The sequence below is a fragment of the Bombyx mandarina genome, chromosome 24 (genome assembly GCF_030267445.1).
Source record: "Bombyx mandarina strain Sakado chromosome 24, ASM3026744v2".
Taxonomy (NCBI): Eukaryota; Metazoa; Arthropoda; class Insecta; order Lepidoptera; family Bombycidae; genus Bombyx; species Bombyx mandarina.
Genome location: NC_143230.1, coordinates 11,424,959 through 11,443,836, shown reverse-complemented (window position 1 = coordinate 11,443,836; position 18,878 = coordinate 11,424,959). Strand labels below are relative to the sequence as shown.

At 39.6% G+C, this 18,878-nt stretch overlaps 1 protein-coding gene across 1 annotated transcript; it reads left to right on the top strand.

Moving 5' to 3' along the window:
- Positions 1–1,867: 1,867 nt before the first annotated feature.
- dsh (Segment polarity protein dishevelled) lies at positions 1,868–17,660 on the top strand. The gene is made up of 8 exons (XM_028181734.2): positions 1,868–2,867; positions 5,357–5,528; positions 7,895–8,095; positions 8,623–8,768; positions 9,994–10,139; positions 11,628–11,726; positions 13,632–13,817; positions 14,308–17,660. Exons 1-7 carry the CDS (start codon positions 1,986–1,988, stop codon positions 13,813–13,815), a joined length of 1,830 nt encoding a protein of 609 aa, XP_028037535.2. The 5' UTR covers positions 1,868–1,985; the 3' UTR covers positions 13,816–13,817; positions 14,308–17,660.
- The last annotated feature ends 1,218 nt before the right edge of the window (positions 17,661–18,878 follow it).

Here is an 18,878-nt window from a genome sequence, read left to right as displayed (position 1 = left end):
TTGCACGCAAGGTCTCTGCGACCCAGCATGTTATGGAAGCAAAAAAGGTTAATCCAAAAGCTTCACAGCTTCTGCAGCCTGAAGTTTCAACTTGGATTTGTCTTGGTCGACCAAAAAGGAAGTCGTCTAGTAGACACTAGCACTCGAGTTCCCTTTGCACGCAAGGTCTCTGCGACCCGCATGTTATAAAAGCAAAAAGGTGTGGCTCTGAAGCCAGACCGAAGGGTAGGCATGTCATTTCATACTAACTCATAAGAAGGTACCGATTCCTTCCTGGAGGTGCTGATCCTCAAGAAGTATCGACGAAATTTTGCGACTGATACTAGAAAAATATTCCTGAGAAATGTTCAATTCTATCATCCAGTCCCCTGGGTGGAGAAAGTTTGGTACCTAGGTGTCCGAAAACAGTTAGGTGTTTTATCTTTACGACCTTGTTCAACTCTCGAAGATGGAAAATTGGACGCATTGATCCGTCGCTTTTCTTCCGCAGAAAGTTTTTTTTTTTTTTTTTTTACGGTATTTGGTAACCATACATGGTTTACAAATTATTACAATTTTGGTGGCACTCAGTGCCTCCCGTCGGTGTCTTCAATTGCCCCCCTCTGGATTGTGCCAGATGTTACGGACTATGATTGTTTATAATGTTTGGCTTACCTTTTGTACGAGATCGTGACAAATAGGATTGTAGCCCTCCGAGGGACTGAATAGATTTCAATTTTATATTATCAAACAAAAATTCCTCAATGAGTGGTGCGTCGGCAACAGGATACTTTGTTAGAGACCACGGAAATTAAACTTTGACGTCTTATTTCTATACATACGGCCCTTTTTTCCGTATACAATTTAAAACGCTTTTTACGGGTAACTTGTACGACGGAGACGATTTGTCAAAGTTTTCAGTAATTATGTTACAAAGATTATTAGTTTAAATCTGTTGTGTTTTTGTCAAAATTTCCGTATTGACGAGATCAATTCGTTTACAACAATTTTCGTTACATTCAATTGTTACACACAGTTGATGCATTATTAGATTTACAACGTCACTGACCTGGTGGGATAACGAGCCGATTCGAAGATCGACCGTTACCTTTGAATCCCGTCGTTTCTTACGCAGAGACTCCTTTTGTTCTTTTTCGCTTGACGAGCTGTTCGAACGCGAGGCGTCTCCATCGCGTCTCGCCTGGACATCTTCCCTCTCGGAAATTATGGAGCTTGACTCAACATCACCTCCAACAGATGACGCGTGATTCATGGCGTCCGATGATAGGATTGGTAAATAATACTCGTAATGATTGCAAAATAACACTCATAGAAACACAAAATAAATATTTTTTGCAATTAATAAGAAGTCGAATAAATATTTGTGGACTTGCGACTTCACAGTACGAAAGTACACAACGCTATGAAGATCATTTTTTTTTTTTTTTTTTTTTCCTACCTAAGCTGATAGCCCTAGCGGCTATTTCAGCGTAGCCTTAACTTTAGTAGGTGAGCTCACGGGGCTCAAACCTGACGATGTTGCTAACACGAACCCTAGCAAGAGTCGTGCTTCGCAGAATCTACCACCGGATCGGAAACGCGACCCACTGAGAAGATCCGGCGAGAAACTCAGTGGGCTGTGTCTGAGAGTTAATTTACTCGTCGAGCCCTTCGTCGCAAGCGACGGGTTCGACGAGAACGGTGACCGGTGCTTGAAGTACCTAAAAGCACCGTTAGTGGATCAGGAGGATCCGAGATGACGTGTTGAAGATCAAAGATGGCTGCGCTCCCTTTATACTTGCTGGCAGCACCTAGCGGCTAAAGATGGAACTAAATTGACTGTCTATGGTTGGACATAGACAAGGAATCTAAGCTAAGTACACACTGCTTCTTCATAATACAATGCTGTATGTTTTCCAAAGGCACATCAATAGCCATTTTTGTGATGGCGGCTGATATTTATAGATCGTAGGGAGTGTTGTTTTTCAATAAATAAATGTGTTAAAATGGAGGAAACGAAAGTAATTTATTACATAGACGATGAAGAAACTCCGTATTTGGTTAAAATACCTATTTCACCCGAGAAAGTTACGTTATTAGACTTCAAAAATCAGTTAAACAGACCGAACTATAAATTTTTCTTTAAATCGATGGACGATGATTTTGGTGTTGTTAAAGAAGAAATAGTCGATGATAACGCTCATTTGCCGTGTTTTAATGGTCGTGTTGTGTCGTGGCTCGTATCCGCCGAGGGCTCGAACCCCTCAGACGGCGGCTCCCAGTGTACGGACAGTAACGCAGGCAAGACAAAACCAGCTCATGGAGCTCCAGCGGCGCCTCTCACGAGGGACACCTGTACGGATACGGACAGTACGATAAGCTCCCGACCGGGGCACAGAGCTTCCTGCGACAAATACAAATATAGGGGCCTCCGAATCAATGGACACTCGAAATTTGGCAATCATGGCCTAGAGTATGAGACTGCTTCGGTTTTAAGCTCGGATTTAGACTCGACTAGCTTGTTTGACAGTCAATCTGAAATAACCAATACAACAGGTCGCCACACAAACGCTTCAGTAGACAGAGCATTAACAGAGTGTAGCAGTGTATCGCATCTTCAAGTGAGTTCGCGAAAACGACCTCAAAGACGGCGGAAAAGACCTCAAGTTATGTCCCGAACGTCATCGTACTCCTCGATCACGGACTCTACCATGTCTATGCACATTATCACTGTTACTTTAAATATGGACACAGTCAATTTTCTGGGGATCTCGATAGTGGGGCAGTCCAACAAGGGTGGGGATGGTGGAATTTACGTCGGAAGTATCATGAAGGGCGGTGCTGTGGCCCTAGACGGAAGAATAGAGCCCGGTGACATGATTCTGCAGGTAAGACTCGTATAATATTTATCTATCTACCATGACTATTAAAGTTGGCAAGGTAGAGCTATCTTGGACTGTGTTACAGAACTAGAACTCTGCTGATAACAGGGAGGCCTTTGTCAATATTTGAAGTTGTGACTATCATGGTGCTTATACTTAAAATTCTTGATTGTGGAAACACTTAAATGATAAAAAAGCTGATTCAAAACAAAACTTTAATGACCTTGTCATGGAGTGTAAGCTGGCTAAATTTCAATTGGGAGTTGCTATGGATTGATCAGATTTTAATTTAAATTTAAAATTAAGCTTGGTTAATCTAAAAGATAACAGGATTGATAAGAAACATTCACTAATAATTACTGAACAAAAGAAAGATAAAAATAATGAACCTCTAAAAGGATAAATCTTATAATTTTGATGGAGTTTTGTACTATTTAAATAACAGGATGATATCTTAGCAAAGGCATCTTACAATAGCTATGGTATTCTCATTTTCTGTCGGCAATGTCCATGTTTTAGCTTACTTGCTTATAATGAGTACTCTGGACCATAGAATTTGTCTTCATTTTACTTTAGCTTAACTTTTTTTCTTATTGCCATTAGTCCACATTATATGTGAGGAGGTGCAGCTTGTCTTCTTGTGGTGAGGTGGGTTGCCTGTCCAACATTAACCTTCTATTTTGGTATCTCCATAGATTTGTTGTAACTTGCCATTGGGAGGTGCCCTTAACAATTTCTATTGTTGGTGTTTTCTTACCGCATCCATTTTGGGTTCTTCTTTGTCTTGTGTCACTCTTGATAGGGTGGTTGTGGTCATCATTTGATTGGTGTTGGTGGCAAGCTTCTCAACCTGCCACCACATTTCTCTGATGGCTGTCTCCTCGTTTAATTGCAGAAAATATCCACAAATATCATACCATACCATAATAAAGTAATTAGTAACGGTTAAGGTACAGACACTAATACCATTGTGATATAAAGATGTAGATGATGTAGAATTTGAAACAAATGCAAAAGATTAAATACTAAAAGTACAATGGGACCTTTTTTGTTATTGCCGTATAAGCAGCATACAGCCCACCTGATGGTAAGTGCTTACCGTCGCACGTTGACGTCAGCAATGCTAGGAGCAGAGCTAAGCCACTGCCTACCGTTTAATACTCTTCACAAGCCGCGTTGAAGAAGGACAAATCATATAAAGCAATACACAATATTATGGATAGCTTGAAGACTACTCATTTAACATATGTCATAATAATGTTATAATTTAATTATAACATATCATAGCTGGTGTCAGGACCTCTTGTGAGTCCGCGCGGGTGGGTACCACCACCCTGCCTATTTCTGCCGTTGAAGCAGTGATGCGTTTCGGTTTGAAGGGTGGGGCAGCCGTTGTAACTATACTTAAGACCTTAGAACTTATATCTCAAGGTGGGTGGCGCATTTACGTCGTAAATGTCTATGGGCTCCAGTAACCACTTAACACCAGGTGAGCTGTGAGTTCGTTCACTCATCTAGCAATAAAAATAAAAAAAATAGCGCTTGGGAAACACCGGTCTTACGGCGTGGACACATGTCTACACGCGGCGCCGCGCCGTTACACGGTAGCCGGCACCGCCACTATTGCACCGCACCGGCACACCATAGTTTCCAATACAGTTTCTGTCTTAACATGGATCGCGAAAGACTTATTATTCTGCTCCTTTTGCTAATTTTGATATGATTTATCTATTTGATACTAGCTGATCCGGCATGTTAAGACAGAACTGTACAGACTGTATTGAAAACAATGATGTGCCGGCGCGGTGCAAAGGTGGCGGCGCCGCGCCGTTACACGGTAGCCGGCGCCGTACCGTCCACGCCCTTACCACTAAGATCTTTTTATTTATGTTATTTTATTAGGCACACAATACACATTAGAAGCTAAAAAGATACACAATAAATAACACAAGTAAAAAATCTGGTTTGAAACATAAGCCATGTGCGCACGCACGACTAAACAAGACAAATGTGCTGAGTTTGTACACAATGTTCCTTGCAACTAATGCACAAGACAACACGATAACGAAAACTAATCTAACTTATAATCTAATGAAATAGTTCTACTCACAATAAACAGTTACACACACTAAATAATCTACTATTTAACATCTCTTTCAAACAACAATTAGGTGGATAAGAATCATCTGTGGAAACAATATCATTGCATATATATAAAAATAAATTGCTGTTTGTTAGTCTTGCTAAAACTCGAAAATGGCTGGACCGATTTGGTTAATTTTGGTCTTGAATTGTTGGTGGAAGTCCAGAGAAGGTTTAAAAGGTAGATAAATATGAAAATGATCAGAATTAAATAAAAATAACAATTTTGTTTTTCCTTTGGTGTGTCCCCTGTCGGACGAAGTCTTTTACTTATCGATTGAGGCATTACGAAGTCTGCCGGGTCAGCTAGTATAATATAAAGAACTACAGACCCTACTATTTTTCTATTTCAGGTCAACGATGTCAATTTCGAAGATATGACCAATGATGAAGCTGTACGCGTGCTCAGGGAGGTTGTTCAGAAGCCTGGTCCCATCAAACTGGTGGTGGCCAAGTGCTGGGATCCTAACCCTAAAGGATACTTTACCATACCCAGAACAGAACCTGTCAGACCAATAGACCCAGGTGAGCCGGCCACGTTAAATCTATATATATAAAAATGAATTGCTGTTCGTTAGTCTCGCTAAAACTCGAGAACGGCTGGACCGATTTGGCTAATTTTGGTCTTGAATTATTCGTGGAAGTCCAAAGAAGGTTAAAAAGGTGAAAAAATATGAAAATGCTCGGAATTATATAAAAACAAACAATTTTGTTTTTCATTTGATGTGTCCCCGTCGGACGGATTCCTTTTGTTTGTTTTAAGATTATTTTATACAAAAGTTTAGGTCTTTTATTTATCAATTGAGGCACTACGAAGTCTGCCGGGTCAGCTAGTATATCACTAAATACTACAACAAGATGAAGTTTTTATAGAACCATCCGATCCACTTAGACTGCTATTAGTACCTAAGCGGCACTGAAAATTTCGGGAATTAACGAAGTGACACAACATTACTATTTAAAAATGTATTTATAGCTTTTCGAAGTATTCTCCGCGAAATTTGACACATTTTTCCATACGATAGAACCAATCATTGAAGCAACCATTCCATTCGGAAGTTGGGGTCTCCAAAATAGCCGTTTTGTAGACGTCCACAGCTTCTTCAGGTGATGAAAATCTCTGTCCACGCAATTTATTCTTTATTTTAGGGAAAGTATAGAAATCATTAGGGCTTAGGTCGGGGCTGTACGGCGGATGTCTAATAATTCTGTTTTCTTGCTCTAAAAACTTTTGTTCTGTGCGCGGTGTGAGAACTCGTATTGTCGTGATGGAGGATGATGCGGCGGTTGCAGTTCTCTTTACGGAGTTCAGAAACGACCTGTGGCAAACAAATGCTAGCATACCATTCTGCATTAACCGTTGTTTGTCCCTCAAGAGGAATAGTCGTATCATGGCCGGTTTTGGAGACAAACGTGGCCACCATTTTTTTTGCAACACTCCGTGAACGAACAATTTTTGTTAGCTTTAACTCATTTTCGAACACCCAAACTCGTGACTGGTTTTTTGTTTCGTTTGTTTCGGTTCGTACGCGTATATCCAGGATTCGTCACCTGATACAATGTTGTATACAGCATTTGAGGATCCTGCGTGGAATCTTTCGAGAGTTCTGACGCACCAAGTAACGCGAGCCGCTTTTTGCTCTTCACAGAGCGAATGCGGTATCCATCGGGAAAACAACTTTTTTACACCTAATTGTTCATGCAAGATTATTTGTATTTGACTCATGCCAATGCCTAAAGTTGCCTGAATTTCGCGGTATGTCACATGTCGATCTTCCTCAATCAGCTTACGCACAGCATCAACGTTTTCTTGGGTGACTGCAGTTTTTGGACGACCTTGACGGGGATCATTACTGAGCTTGACACGTCCACGTTGAAACTCAGCAAACCAGCGATAAATTGTAGTTTTGGATGGGGCTTCATCACCATTTGCAGAAATCATCCGGTCAACACACTGTTTTTGTGTTAAACCACTTCGAAAGTCATAATAAATCATCGCTCTTGAATTTTCTCGAGTCAATTCCATTTTCTCAACGACTAAACAAGTTTCACAAAACCTCGTGACAAGACCGAGAATCTTTTTTAAATAAATAAATGGTATTCGATTTTTAAAACCAAGGAGTTTTCAATTAAAAAGATTTTAATATGACAGGAACAGTGGAAATATTCCATTCCCGATACTTTTAGTGCAGCCCTCGTATAGACGCCTGCAGCTCTATTGCTAGAAGCAGGCTTAGGATAGCTGATATCCATTGAAACTGTTTAAACTCGTTAAAGAGTGTTAGTAGGCCTACTGATAACAGCAGCTCACAACTTACAGGAAAAATATGTCACAGATCATTTCCCAGCTAAATATAAATTAAAATAAAATTTAATCAATTTTAGTTATTTATTTATTTATTTTTGTTGTCAATGCACTGTCGATTGCACCTATAATTGAGGTGACATCTGCCATGGACTTTTGTCAGTTTGTCAATGAATTGATGATCACTTTGTTGCTGCAACTAGATAAATAAATAAATCAGTCCTCATGAGTTTCTTGTAAGCAGTCTGCGATTCTGATCTGGTAGTAGATGCATTTGCAAACATTAAACACATTCTGAACACTCCCACACCAAAACAGTGTCCGCTAAATATTTAAACATGGCAGAATAACAGTTTCAACAAGTAAATAATAATGTAGAATAAACTAAACTATATTAGCATATATTATTATTGACAATAGTGGCATATATTAGCATGCCAATTATTGCCAATAGTGGCGTTTGCGCCCATATACACATGGTTCGGAGGCTCTGTATTGATCTGGAGCTCTACTCATACACGAATAGATCTCTGTCCTATATCTAGCCACCACCAGCCTCTACATGTCTACATGTCTATATTTGCAGGGGCATGGGTGGCTCACACGCAGGCCCTTCGCGAGGCGTATCCGCCGCCGCCTCCCTCGTTGTCCGCGCTGCCGGTGTCGTCGGTGTCGGAGCGCGGGGCTTCGGACGCGAGCACGGTCCCGGCCGGAGCCCTAGAGCCCCAGCTCTCTGTCAACATGGACATGGCTGTCGTCGTGAGGGCCATGCTGAGGCCGGATTCTGGTCAGTGTAAAATCTAACAAGGAACTTTTTGATTTATCCATTAATCTTTAAATTAGGATATAGTCATCATTTCACCCACGTAATTACAGGTACTAGGGGTCCCCCGGTAGTCGAAAATATTAAACATTGTTATGGTTCTATTGTCAAAGACTATTTATTATAATTTTATAATCACAGATTTCACCAAGACTACACTTTAAACAATATTAATCTGTTCTCAATTTGACCACAGACTTTAAGCAATAACAAAAGCTTGATTATAAACACAGAGTATATATATTTGTGTCAAATACATGTTAGTGTGTGTAATGCTTTTTTTTTTATGAATATGTTTTTTTTTTATGTATATTTGTTAGAAAAAAAAATACAACATTTTGCACTTCTTCTCTATATTCTCCACAAGTGTGGGAAATTTCATACTCCTCCGTCCATGCAAATTTCGTAAAAAGGGATACAAGGTTTTTGCCTCACATATAAAAAATATCATTTAAGTCCCAAAAATAATATGATTCGTATACATGTTTCAGGACTGGAGATCCGTGATCGGATGTGGTTGAAGATAACTATACCTAATGCATTCATCGGTGCTGACATAGTGGACTGGATACTACAGCACGTAGCCGGGATAGCTGACCGGAGAGACGCAAGGAAATATGCCTCACATATGCTCAAGGTCAGTGTGTACCTCACACCCATGACCGTGTAGGGAGCTTGAGCCCTTCATGATATGTACTTAGTATTGAAACATGTTGCTGGCACTTAGTATTCCAAGGTCTGTCAATACTGCGACATGTCAAATAAAAATGGACTATTTTAATACACTTTTATTAGCTTCATACGTATGTTATGTAGTATGTATGTAACGGAATCTTTGAACATGATTTTGACCCCCTTCAAAACGTCGGATTAACTCGAAATTTGGTGTACTTATTGAGACCGATGACAGTTCGATATTTTAAATAATAGAGAGACCTGTTATTTATTTACTTTGGACAGACAAACCAATAAATTCATATGTGCGCCTTATTTTTTTCATTTAGCAAAATGGAAATTGTTGTATTTGTCTGAATGTATTATACATTAGTGTATAATTTATGATACATAATGCTACTTAAACAAAAAATTGAGAAATTTAAATAAAATATAGTTAAAAAATAACTAAAAACATAGGATATAGAAAATCCAACAAAAAAATTTAAAAGAAGTTTTGTAAAAAAAGCGGGGATGTTTTTTTAAGATATAATCAAATTATAATCCTTCTACTCATATCTGTCAATAACATATAACTATTGACACCATGTACTACACTATGCTCGTTTTTTTTTTAATGGATTTTATGACCTGGTAACTAAGACTTTTAAGTCATGTCTTATTTTAATTTATATTCCTAATTTTATAAAAAATGATAAAATGGAGTAATATGAAATGAAGATGATTAATTTGAGACATTAATCAACTGGGATGAAATGAAATGAAATGAGATGAGATGATATGAAATATAATCGCAGTAAAATGGTGGTCATTTACTGAGATTTTTTCAGTGGACTTTTTAGAGGAACCCGAGAAGTTACGTCCAGCGGCTTTGTTTCATTTTCCCATATTTGTGCACTCACAGATATTAAACAGTTAATAGACCACCGTTATTACATATTTAAACCTGAAGAAACACTAAATAGACGAAATAAAACAAATCACACAACTTCACTTCTTGCGTTCCCACCAAAAAGTCACTATGCTCGAATGAGTATATCTACCGTCTATTTTTCTATAAAAATTAATAAATAGACATTTGTGCAAAAAAAAAACTTTGGTTAAACCGTACAACATTTGTAGTGACATTTGACTTGAACAAATCAAATATTTTTGGTAGAGTAATAATATACATGTATTATTTCCAGGCCGGCTTCATAAGGCACACAGTTAACAAGATAACCTTCAGCGAGCAATGTTACTACGTTGCGGGCGCGGGCTGGCTGGGCGGCGAGCTGTCCTCGCTCAGGATACGTGCTGACGACGCTGACGTTAAGCCCCTCCCGGACCCAGGGTCAGTGCATGGACCTCTTTGTGTACATTGCCGTTGGAGACCGTAGCTATAGTGATACTTGGGGCTCGTGTCTCAAGGCGGGTGGCCGCTTTTGTGTTGCTGATGTCCATCACCTAAGCAATAAAAATGATAGTCGGTAGTTGTCGTCGTCCATGGACAGCAACAAAGCAGCTGGCTACTGGTGAAGTTTTCTAGAAATTGATTTAAATAAGGATAGGTTTTTTTTATTGCTTAGATGGGTGGACGAGCTCACAGCCCACCTGGTGTTAAGTGGTTACTGGAGCCCATCAATCTACAATGTTAATGCGTCACCCACCTTGAGATATAAGTTGTAAGGTCTCAGTATAGTTACAACGGCTGCCCCGCCCTTCAAGCCGAAACGCATTACTGCTTCACGGCAGAAATAGGCGGGGTGGGTGGTACTTACCCGTGCGGACTCACAACAGGTCTTACCACCAGTAATTACGCAAATTATAATTTTGCGGGTTTCACTTTTATTACACGATTCAAATTCAAATTCAAATTCAAAATCATTTATTTCAACTTAGATGTCAGTATGACACACTTGTTGAATGTCAAAATATAAATAACAATGTTAACTCTACCACCGGTTCCAAAAAAAGCCACAGTCCTGTGAAGAACCGGCGAAACAAACTCAGCGGGCTTTTTTTTCTTTTTGTTTTTTCTCAAATATTTTCTTTTTTTTAAATAAATAGAAATATTCACAATAAAAGAAAAAACAAGTCTAAAAAAATAATAATAATAATGAAAAATGAAAAGGCCAGGAGCGAGCGCCTCATTCCCACGTAGTGCCATCTAGTAAATAATCCTTAACTTTATAATATGCCTTGTTGCACAAACGTTCCTTGACAGTTTTCTTAAATCTATGAACAGGTAGTAGTTGAACGTTTAGTGGGATCTTGTTGAAAAGCTGTACACCCAGCCCCCTAAAAGAGTTGCTTATTTTCTTAATTCGAGCCGCCGGCAACGCAAGCCTATGTTTGTTCCTAGTGTTCACATTGTGCAAATCGCAGACTCTGGGGAATTCTTCAATGTTTTTACGCACGTACAATAAATTTTCAAAAATGTATTGGGACGCTAAAGTTAGAATTTTGATTTCCTTAAAGTAGATGTTATTCCTTCACCGTGGAAGTCAATCGTGAACGTTTGTTGAGTACGTATTTCATTAGAAAAATTGGTACACCGGTGCATCGCTCAACACGAATGCACCGGACGTCTTATCTTTTAGGCCACGACGACTTCACTCGCACTCTTGATTTATCACCAATTGGCACCGTCATGTGACTTACTAAGAATCCGTCATAATGTTCAGGGAACATTAGTTAGAAACATTAGAAAAAGTTGAGATCCAGGGTCTTAGGGTGTGCTGGAACGACAATCTAAGTAGAATTAGACCGTACTCCAGTGACAATAACAATGAACCTACACATGTCACATGTTTTAATTGTAATTTTCCTTGTTGCGCAGCCTCATGGGGCCAGGATACGTACCATATGCTGGCTCGTATGGCTACCAGCCCATACCCTTCAAGTATTCCTGTGCCAACAGCGAGCACACCATATATGGGTGAGTCAAGTGTTGAGAAGAATGAGTGGAGGCAAAATGTTGCCACACGTATAAACATCATCCCGTTTCAGCTAAGCTGTGTTTGTTTTTGTATATCAGTATGGAGGGTAGAATTAAGAGGACTTTTTGGCCGGAACGCAAGGAGTGAAATTTTGTGATTTGTTTTATTTGTCTATTTAGTGTTTCGTCAGGTTTAAATGTGTAATAACGGTGGTTTTTTAACTGTTTACTGTATCTGTGGAAGTGCACAAATGTGGGAAAATGAAACAAAGCTGCTGAATATTACTTCTCGGGATCCTCCAAAAACTCCACTGATAAAGTCTCAGTAAATGACCACCATTTTACTGAGATTATATTTCATCCGTTAACGTCTCATCTCATTTCATTTCATGTCATGTTTCATATTAATCAACTTCATTTCATGTCATAATATCATCTATACTAATATATAAAACTAGCGACCCGCCCTCGCTTCGCTTCGGAAACATTAAAACACACATGAAACCAAAAAATAAAAATAAAAAAAAATAAAAAAAAGTAGCCTATGTTCATCAGGGACAATGTCGGCTTCTAATGGAAAAAGAATTTTTCAAATCGGTCCAGTAGTTTCGGAGCCTATTCGAAACAAACAAACAAACAAATCTTTCCTCTTTATAATATTAGTATAGACTACAGTGGTTTTCACGGATGTTCCGTTATAACTACTGAACCGTGCATCCGATTGACTTGAAACTTGGTATCCATGTAGAAAATACATGTACTTAATGGATAGGCTAATATTTATATGAGTGTTGGACTCCCTACACCAGTTGCGGGGGCGTTAATGATGAGAATCTTTGTGGGGTTGAGAAATAATAAAGCTAATTTTAAATGCCCAGCGAAGCAGATGATGGGTACAACTAGTTTTTCATAAAAAAAAATCATTAAAATTATAATCAGACTTACCTAAAGGTCTTAGTTACCAGGTCATAAAATCCCATAAAAAAAAATAGAATTAAGAACGCCATCTAATATAGGGAACAAGTTGAGAAAGTGTCCATATGTAAACAGCACGCTATTGTTGCAAGACTAACCCAAATAGCGCTAGTGTGGCAAGTGGAAATGATATGTATAATATAGCAGTTTTAAACAGAGTGAAATGTGATAACTTATGGCGCGTTTCTAAAATCTCTGCACTTGCTACTGTGGCGCCATCTTTTAGCAGACACTTTTTAATACACTGAGATGGTTCTTAGTAGTTCGTAGAGGTAAGGAGAACCGTTTCATATGGGAGATGCTTGAAAAAGTGTCCCACTTTCAGCACTAAATAACAGTTCAAAATTCCTCCAGAATGGCGCTAGCATAGGCACAGGGTGTGATATGAATTGAGTAGTTGTTAACTGATTGAAGTATGCTGAGTTAGGAAATTTAATATATTTAATGACTAGAGTAGTTAGTGACAGTGTAATATACGAGACCTCACATGTTTACGTAGTCCAAACTAATTTCGTCAATATAACCTAAAATTATTGCTGTGGAAAAACGTGGACATCGATTGCATTTTCTTAACGGCTTTAAATAAAATACTTATTGTGATTTTGTAGTGCTTACAGTTATTTCGTCCTTTTGTTATTTCTCTATCTTATTCTAATAACTTTAAACGCCTTTTTTTTTAATTTACCCGGTTGCTACTGTAGCGCCACCCTTATTTAGCAGATTTTAACGGACACTTTTCACACACACAGAGACGGTTCTCCTTACCTCTACCCTCCATAGCTCCATGGATACTAGGAATGAATCAAGATCACGGGCGTTAGTATGTGGCACGCTGAGAGATAGAGAAAGAGCCTACAGGAATGAGCAGGATGGATGACAGTAACATAGTCAAGGCCTACCTCAATGGTCATGTTGACGTTCTGTCGTCAGGTACAACCGAGAAGAGTCCGCGGTGTCGGGCAGCGGGGGCTCGAGTGGGGGCTCGGAGCGTGGCGCGGGGGGCGGCGGGGGTCCGGGGGGCACCGGGGGGCCCACGCTCGACGAGAGGAAGTCCTCCTCGTCCGGCTCGCGCTCCTCGCCGCGGCCCGCCGACAGGCCTGTGCTCTTCCTATAACGGTCAGTGTACTGCGCGCTGATTAGCGATCAGCTGATCACCCACACACGTACGCACGCACACACACACACACACACACACTTAAAAATTCTTACACGCAATGTAACACAATTAAAAATAGACCAAGACGTGGGGCCGAAGACCTCTAGGGTCTTTGCCCTTTCGTTACATTGCGGGCTGGCGGATATGAACTCACTTGAACTAGTAGTAATAGTATATTTTTTTTTTTTTATTATTCAATAGACCTCTGAGGAATATAGCGGCTCGGGTGTTAAGATGATAATACTGCATGTGGCAACATGATTGGATGAGGTCGACATTTTCACCCGCCCTTTGAACCTGAACGCATGGCTGACGGATCGATCCAGAAATAAGCACTAATAGCGTGAGCGCTATTTCTCATGAAAGCTCACGAATGCTCACAAATACTCACGAATGCGCACAAGTGCTCACGGTATAATAAAAGCTAATATCAGTGTATTATTGTTACAGGACCCAGCTGTGATCCCGCCCGCGCCGGCTGGGAGCGTTTCTATGAACACCGCAGATGCGGTGGTAGCGTTGTGAACATGTTTGTATACATGTCACCTAATGTTGTATGAGTATATCCGGGGAAGTTTATCGGTACGATACAGGTCGTGTAAATAAATTTTAAGAGATAATTATTAGCGTTTGACTCGGACCTCGTGTCTCAAAGGTTGTGGTCCACGGGCCCCGGTGCAGTTGGTAATGTCTTCGACTCCGGGCTGTGCTTAGGATGGGAATGTACAAGTTTGTACAACCCTTGATTTTTAATTACCAGATAAATTTTGGGAGTGACGTGGAGGGGGAAGCTTAGTGACGACGTGTTGATGTCCACGGGCGACAGTGAGATAATCTAATAACTCATTAATACTTTTGAAATCAATCACAACGCGGCTAGTAGTAGACTGCAGATAGCTCGTCCGCTTTGGCCCCAAATGACGTCATATGTTAGGAAGTCGAGTCCAGGTGCGATTGATTAAGGTCCTAAACAAATTCTATAGTCTTAATATCAATGATTGGATTGCTCGGTGCTTTTGTCCGGGATCCCCGTTGCGATGTAAACATTACGACCTCCTTCGAAGTTGAACTTCTGTTCGCGACGAACTCGCGCGCGTGCTTGTACACTAACATAACGATGGTCACGTACAATTAATTGTATGCGTGTTGGATAAATACGTTGTAAGTTGATTAGTGAAATATTTGAGTTACCCTCCAGAAGTGCATCTTCTCACGTGCGCACATCGCAATTTTTTTACAATCGCATCTGCTCGTCCTCATGGTTCATAATCATAGTTCAGTTACACTCCAGAAGTGCAACTTCTCACGTGCGCACATCGCAGATAAGACTTTTCGAAATAATCGCATCTGTCCATACTCATGGTTGGATCTCAGAAGAGTTCTGGAAGATTCTTCCACCGTTTCCCTCGTCAGCCACGGTCGCTTCTATTTTTGGTAATTAAAAAAAATTATATTCCATTGGGACACCGAGTTGTCCTTGTAGTTTGAGTTATTCATTGACATGTCAGAACGGTACTGACATGCGACAAGTCTGAATTGACGATTCGAACGTTAGTTACAATTGGCAGCGATGATTGATTATTGTTAATATTTAAGAGTACGTGCCATTTTATTGTATTATTATATTTTTTATCGGTTTGTTTATATTTTATTTTGAAAAGATTTCTTTGAGGTCGGACCGCGCTCATTGCGTCTGTCCATGGACGCAAGGCTTAGTCTCTTAATAAGAGATGAATAAGGGCTTTTTTTTCATGCTTACATGGGTGGACGAGCTCACAGCCCACCTGGTGTTAAGTGGTTACTGGAGCCCATAGGCATCCACAACGTGCCACACACCTTGAGATATAAGTTCTAAGATCTCAGTATCTTCAAACCGAAACGCATTACTGCTTCACGGCAGAAATAGGCAGGGCGGTGGTACCTACCCGCGCGGACTCACAAGAGGTCCTACCACCAGTAAAAATCAGCTAAAAAATCAACTATCTTATACAGTTCTGTTGGGGCGATTGGTGAGCTCACCCGACCAGCTACCACCGTCCTACCTGTTCCTACCACTAAGCAGTAATACATTGCGCGCTTGACAGCTCAGCTGTAACACAGAATTGAGACGTAGACCTCATTGTCTCAAGACAGATGGCTCGTTTGCCGACAAATATTTATTCATTAGGGGTGACGCATTTACGTTGTAGATGCTATGGGCTCCAGTAACCGCTTAACACCAGGTGGGCTGTGAGCTCGTCCCACCCACCTAAGCAATCAATAAATAAATTGTCTGTCTGTCTATAATTACTGCTGTAAAAATCCTCTGTAAGATTTTCCTAGCTATTTCTATAAGCCAATAAAACCAATATTATTTGCATCAAGAATACAATTACAATTATTTTATAGAATGTGTAAAATGATGTCTTACCATTTCTGTGAGGGTATTAAAACAAATTTTTATCGTTTTGAATGCTCCCAATAAATTAATTTAGAACAATTCCTTCGGAGAAGCTTTACAAGCGTAAGCTCAGTTAAAGCTGGCTTACAATGAGAGCGCGGCCTCAACTATATATGTATTTATCTTTATATAATATTTCCTGACCCCTTGTGCGCCATATATTGTACGTATTAAAGATTAAATAATTAATTGTAGATAATTAATTTTTTTTAACTTTTAATTTCATTGTCGGTATTAATTATTCGTGACTATGAATTTGGTCACAAACTTTTGAGTATAATCGATTTTTAACGATATTTCGATTAGTAGGGATGTCCACGTAGTCGATGTTTGAAGACCTAAAGAGTTGAGTTTTTGTATCGATATCTTTTTTTATAGCGTTTAATCGAGAATCAGCAAGTGTTGGTACATTTTATTTATGTTTTTTTTTGTAAATTCCTAAAAACGGAGTCATATAGACTTGCAACATGATGGGAGACCCCAATATTGTTTGTAATTACAATTTTAATATATCCGAAGTTACGACAATTTTTTTTTACTTTGGAGGGTAGAAGTAAGTGGCACGATCCCAATGAAATTGAGTCAATGAAGGTGGCGCCACAGTAGCAAGTGAAGAGATTTTAAATACAGCGCCATACTTAAAACTGCTATATTCATATCGTTTCCACTTGCCACACTAGCGCTAGGTCGATTTTTTTTTACCTTACCTATGCCGATAGCTTTGAGAGGCTATTTCAGCTTATCCTTGACGTGTAGGCGAGCTCACGGGACTCAAACCGGGAGTGTCGCTAACACTGGCCTGAGTAAGAGCCGGGCTTCGCAGAATCTACCACCGGATCGGGAACGCGACCCACTGAGAAGATCCGGCGAGAAACTCAGTGGGCCGTGTCTATGGGTCTATGTTGACGAACGAGTCTCAGCTCGCTGTTTACAGACGGACATTTTTCCAAATTGTCCCCTATACAAGATGGCGCTCCTTACATCTACCCTCCATATTTTTTTTTCGTTAATTTTAATGTGCCAACATGTATAGTATTTTTTATTTTATTTGAGGTCTATCGGCGTTATACGACTCGTGGTGATTAAAAATGTTCTCACATCAAAGAATTTTATTATTAAAAAGAAAACCCCAAGATGTGGTTTAATGGTTTTTAATCATTTACGTCTTAAGAAAGGAAACTTGTTCGAAGTTAATCGATATATAAATAAATATTACTGTATATTGAATGTAGCGTGTAAGAAGAATGGTAACCCATCTTTTAGTGGTCCGTAGCGACCGTCGCTTGACCTTTTAAGCTTATAACGTAACCTATGAATGTAATTATGTGTAACGATAATGTTAAATAAACAAATTTCAATTGTGTGGGGTTTTTTTATTGTTTTTGTAGTGATAACTTTTACTGGCGGTTGGACCTCTTGTGAGTCCGCGCTGGTAGGTACCACCGCCATGCCTATTTCTGCCGTGAAGCAGTAATGCGTTTCGGTTTGAAGGGTGGGGCAGCCGTTGTAACTATACTGAGACCTAAGAACTTATGTCTCAAGGTGAGTGGTGCATTTATGTTGTAGATGTCTATGGGCTCCAGTAACCACTTAACAGCAGGTGGGCTGTGATCTCGTCCACCAATCTAGGCAATAAAAAAAAAATTAAGGAAGGGTAAACCGCTTCATTAGGTAATGTGTTATGGCGTCCTTTCTCTCACGCATACGGCAAGGGTACTGATAACGTATGTATCTCGTAACTATTCATATATCTTTTTCATATTAATATACATAAAATTTAAGTAATAACCAACGTATTACTCAAGTTCAACAATTTCATTATTAAATAGTTCAATTTAGATTAGTTTAAGTTATCACTTCTGTTGGAAGTTCCGAGACGCACATTTTTTCCGTTATTCGACATTCAGAATGAATGATAAATTGCTCTATAGTAGAATTATTTTGTCCGTGCAGTTTGGGTCATAAACCATGGCCCGGCTAGGGCGGTGAGCATGTAGCCATTATCGATAAAAACAAAAGAGTCATCGAAGGCAGGTACACGGCGGCGGAGTGGTATACGAAGGGTGGTGAGACATTGTTATGTTATGAGTCATTTGTTGTACTTATCTGCAAACTATAGTACATATGTCGAAGATAAATGTGTTTTTATGCATTGGTTCTCTGAATTTCTTTAGTGACACAATGGCTACTCCTTTGTTTTGTATCAAAACGGCAGAATTTGTTCAAAATAATATTTGCAGGTGTTGTTATCAACAATGTGTTAAAAATATTCACTGAAATAAGAATAGATCCCGAAAAGTTACAAAGTGCTAATTTCTGCCGTTTTCGTTAACTTGCTGCGGCGATATGTGGTGTAAGTGTTCGATTAATGATTTTTACTTTCATTTTTATCACTAACCCACAAAATGACAAAACTAAATAAATTATCGATAACGCTTATCCGAAAAAATAATGCGCATCACTATGCCCGTCCATAAGGCTCGTGAGTGGAACAGAGAGCGAAATACTCGCTTCACCGCGCCGATTATTTATTACCAAAAGTGCACGGACAAAATAATTCTACTATAGTTGTCATAGAATG

Bases quoted from the DNA above. Each gene is read 5' to 3' on its own strand.
- dsh (XM_028181734.2), top strand. From the start codon at position 1,986: ATGGAGGAAACGAAAGTAATTTATTACATAGACGATGAAGAAACTCCG. The intron at 5,529-7,894 runs GTGAGCCGGCCA...CTATATTTGCAG, and splicing joins TGTCAGACCAATAGACCCAG to GGGCATGGGTGGCTCACACG. The intron at 10,140-11,627 runs GTCAGTGCATGG...CTTGTTGCGCAG, and splicing joins AAGCCCCTCCCGGACCCAGG to CCTCATGGGGCCAGGATACG.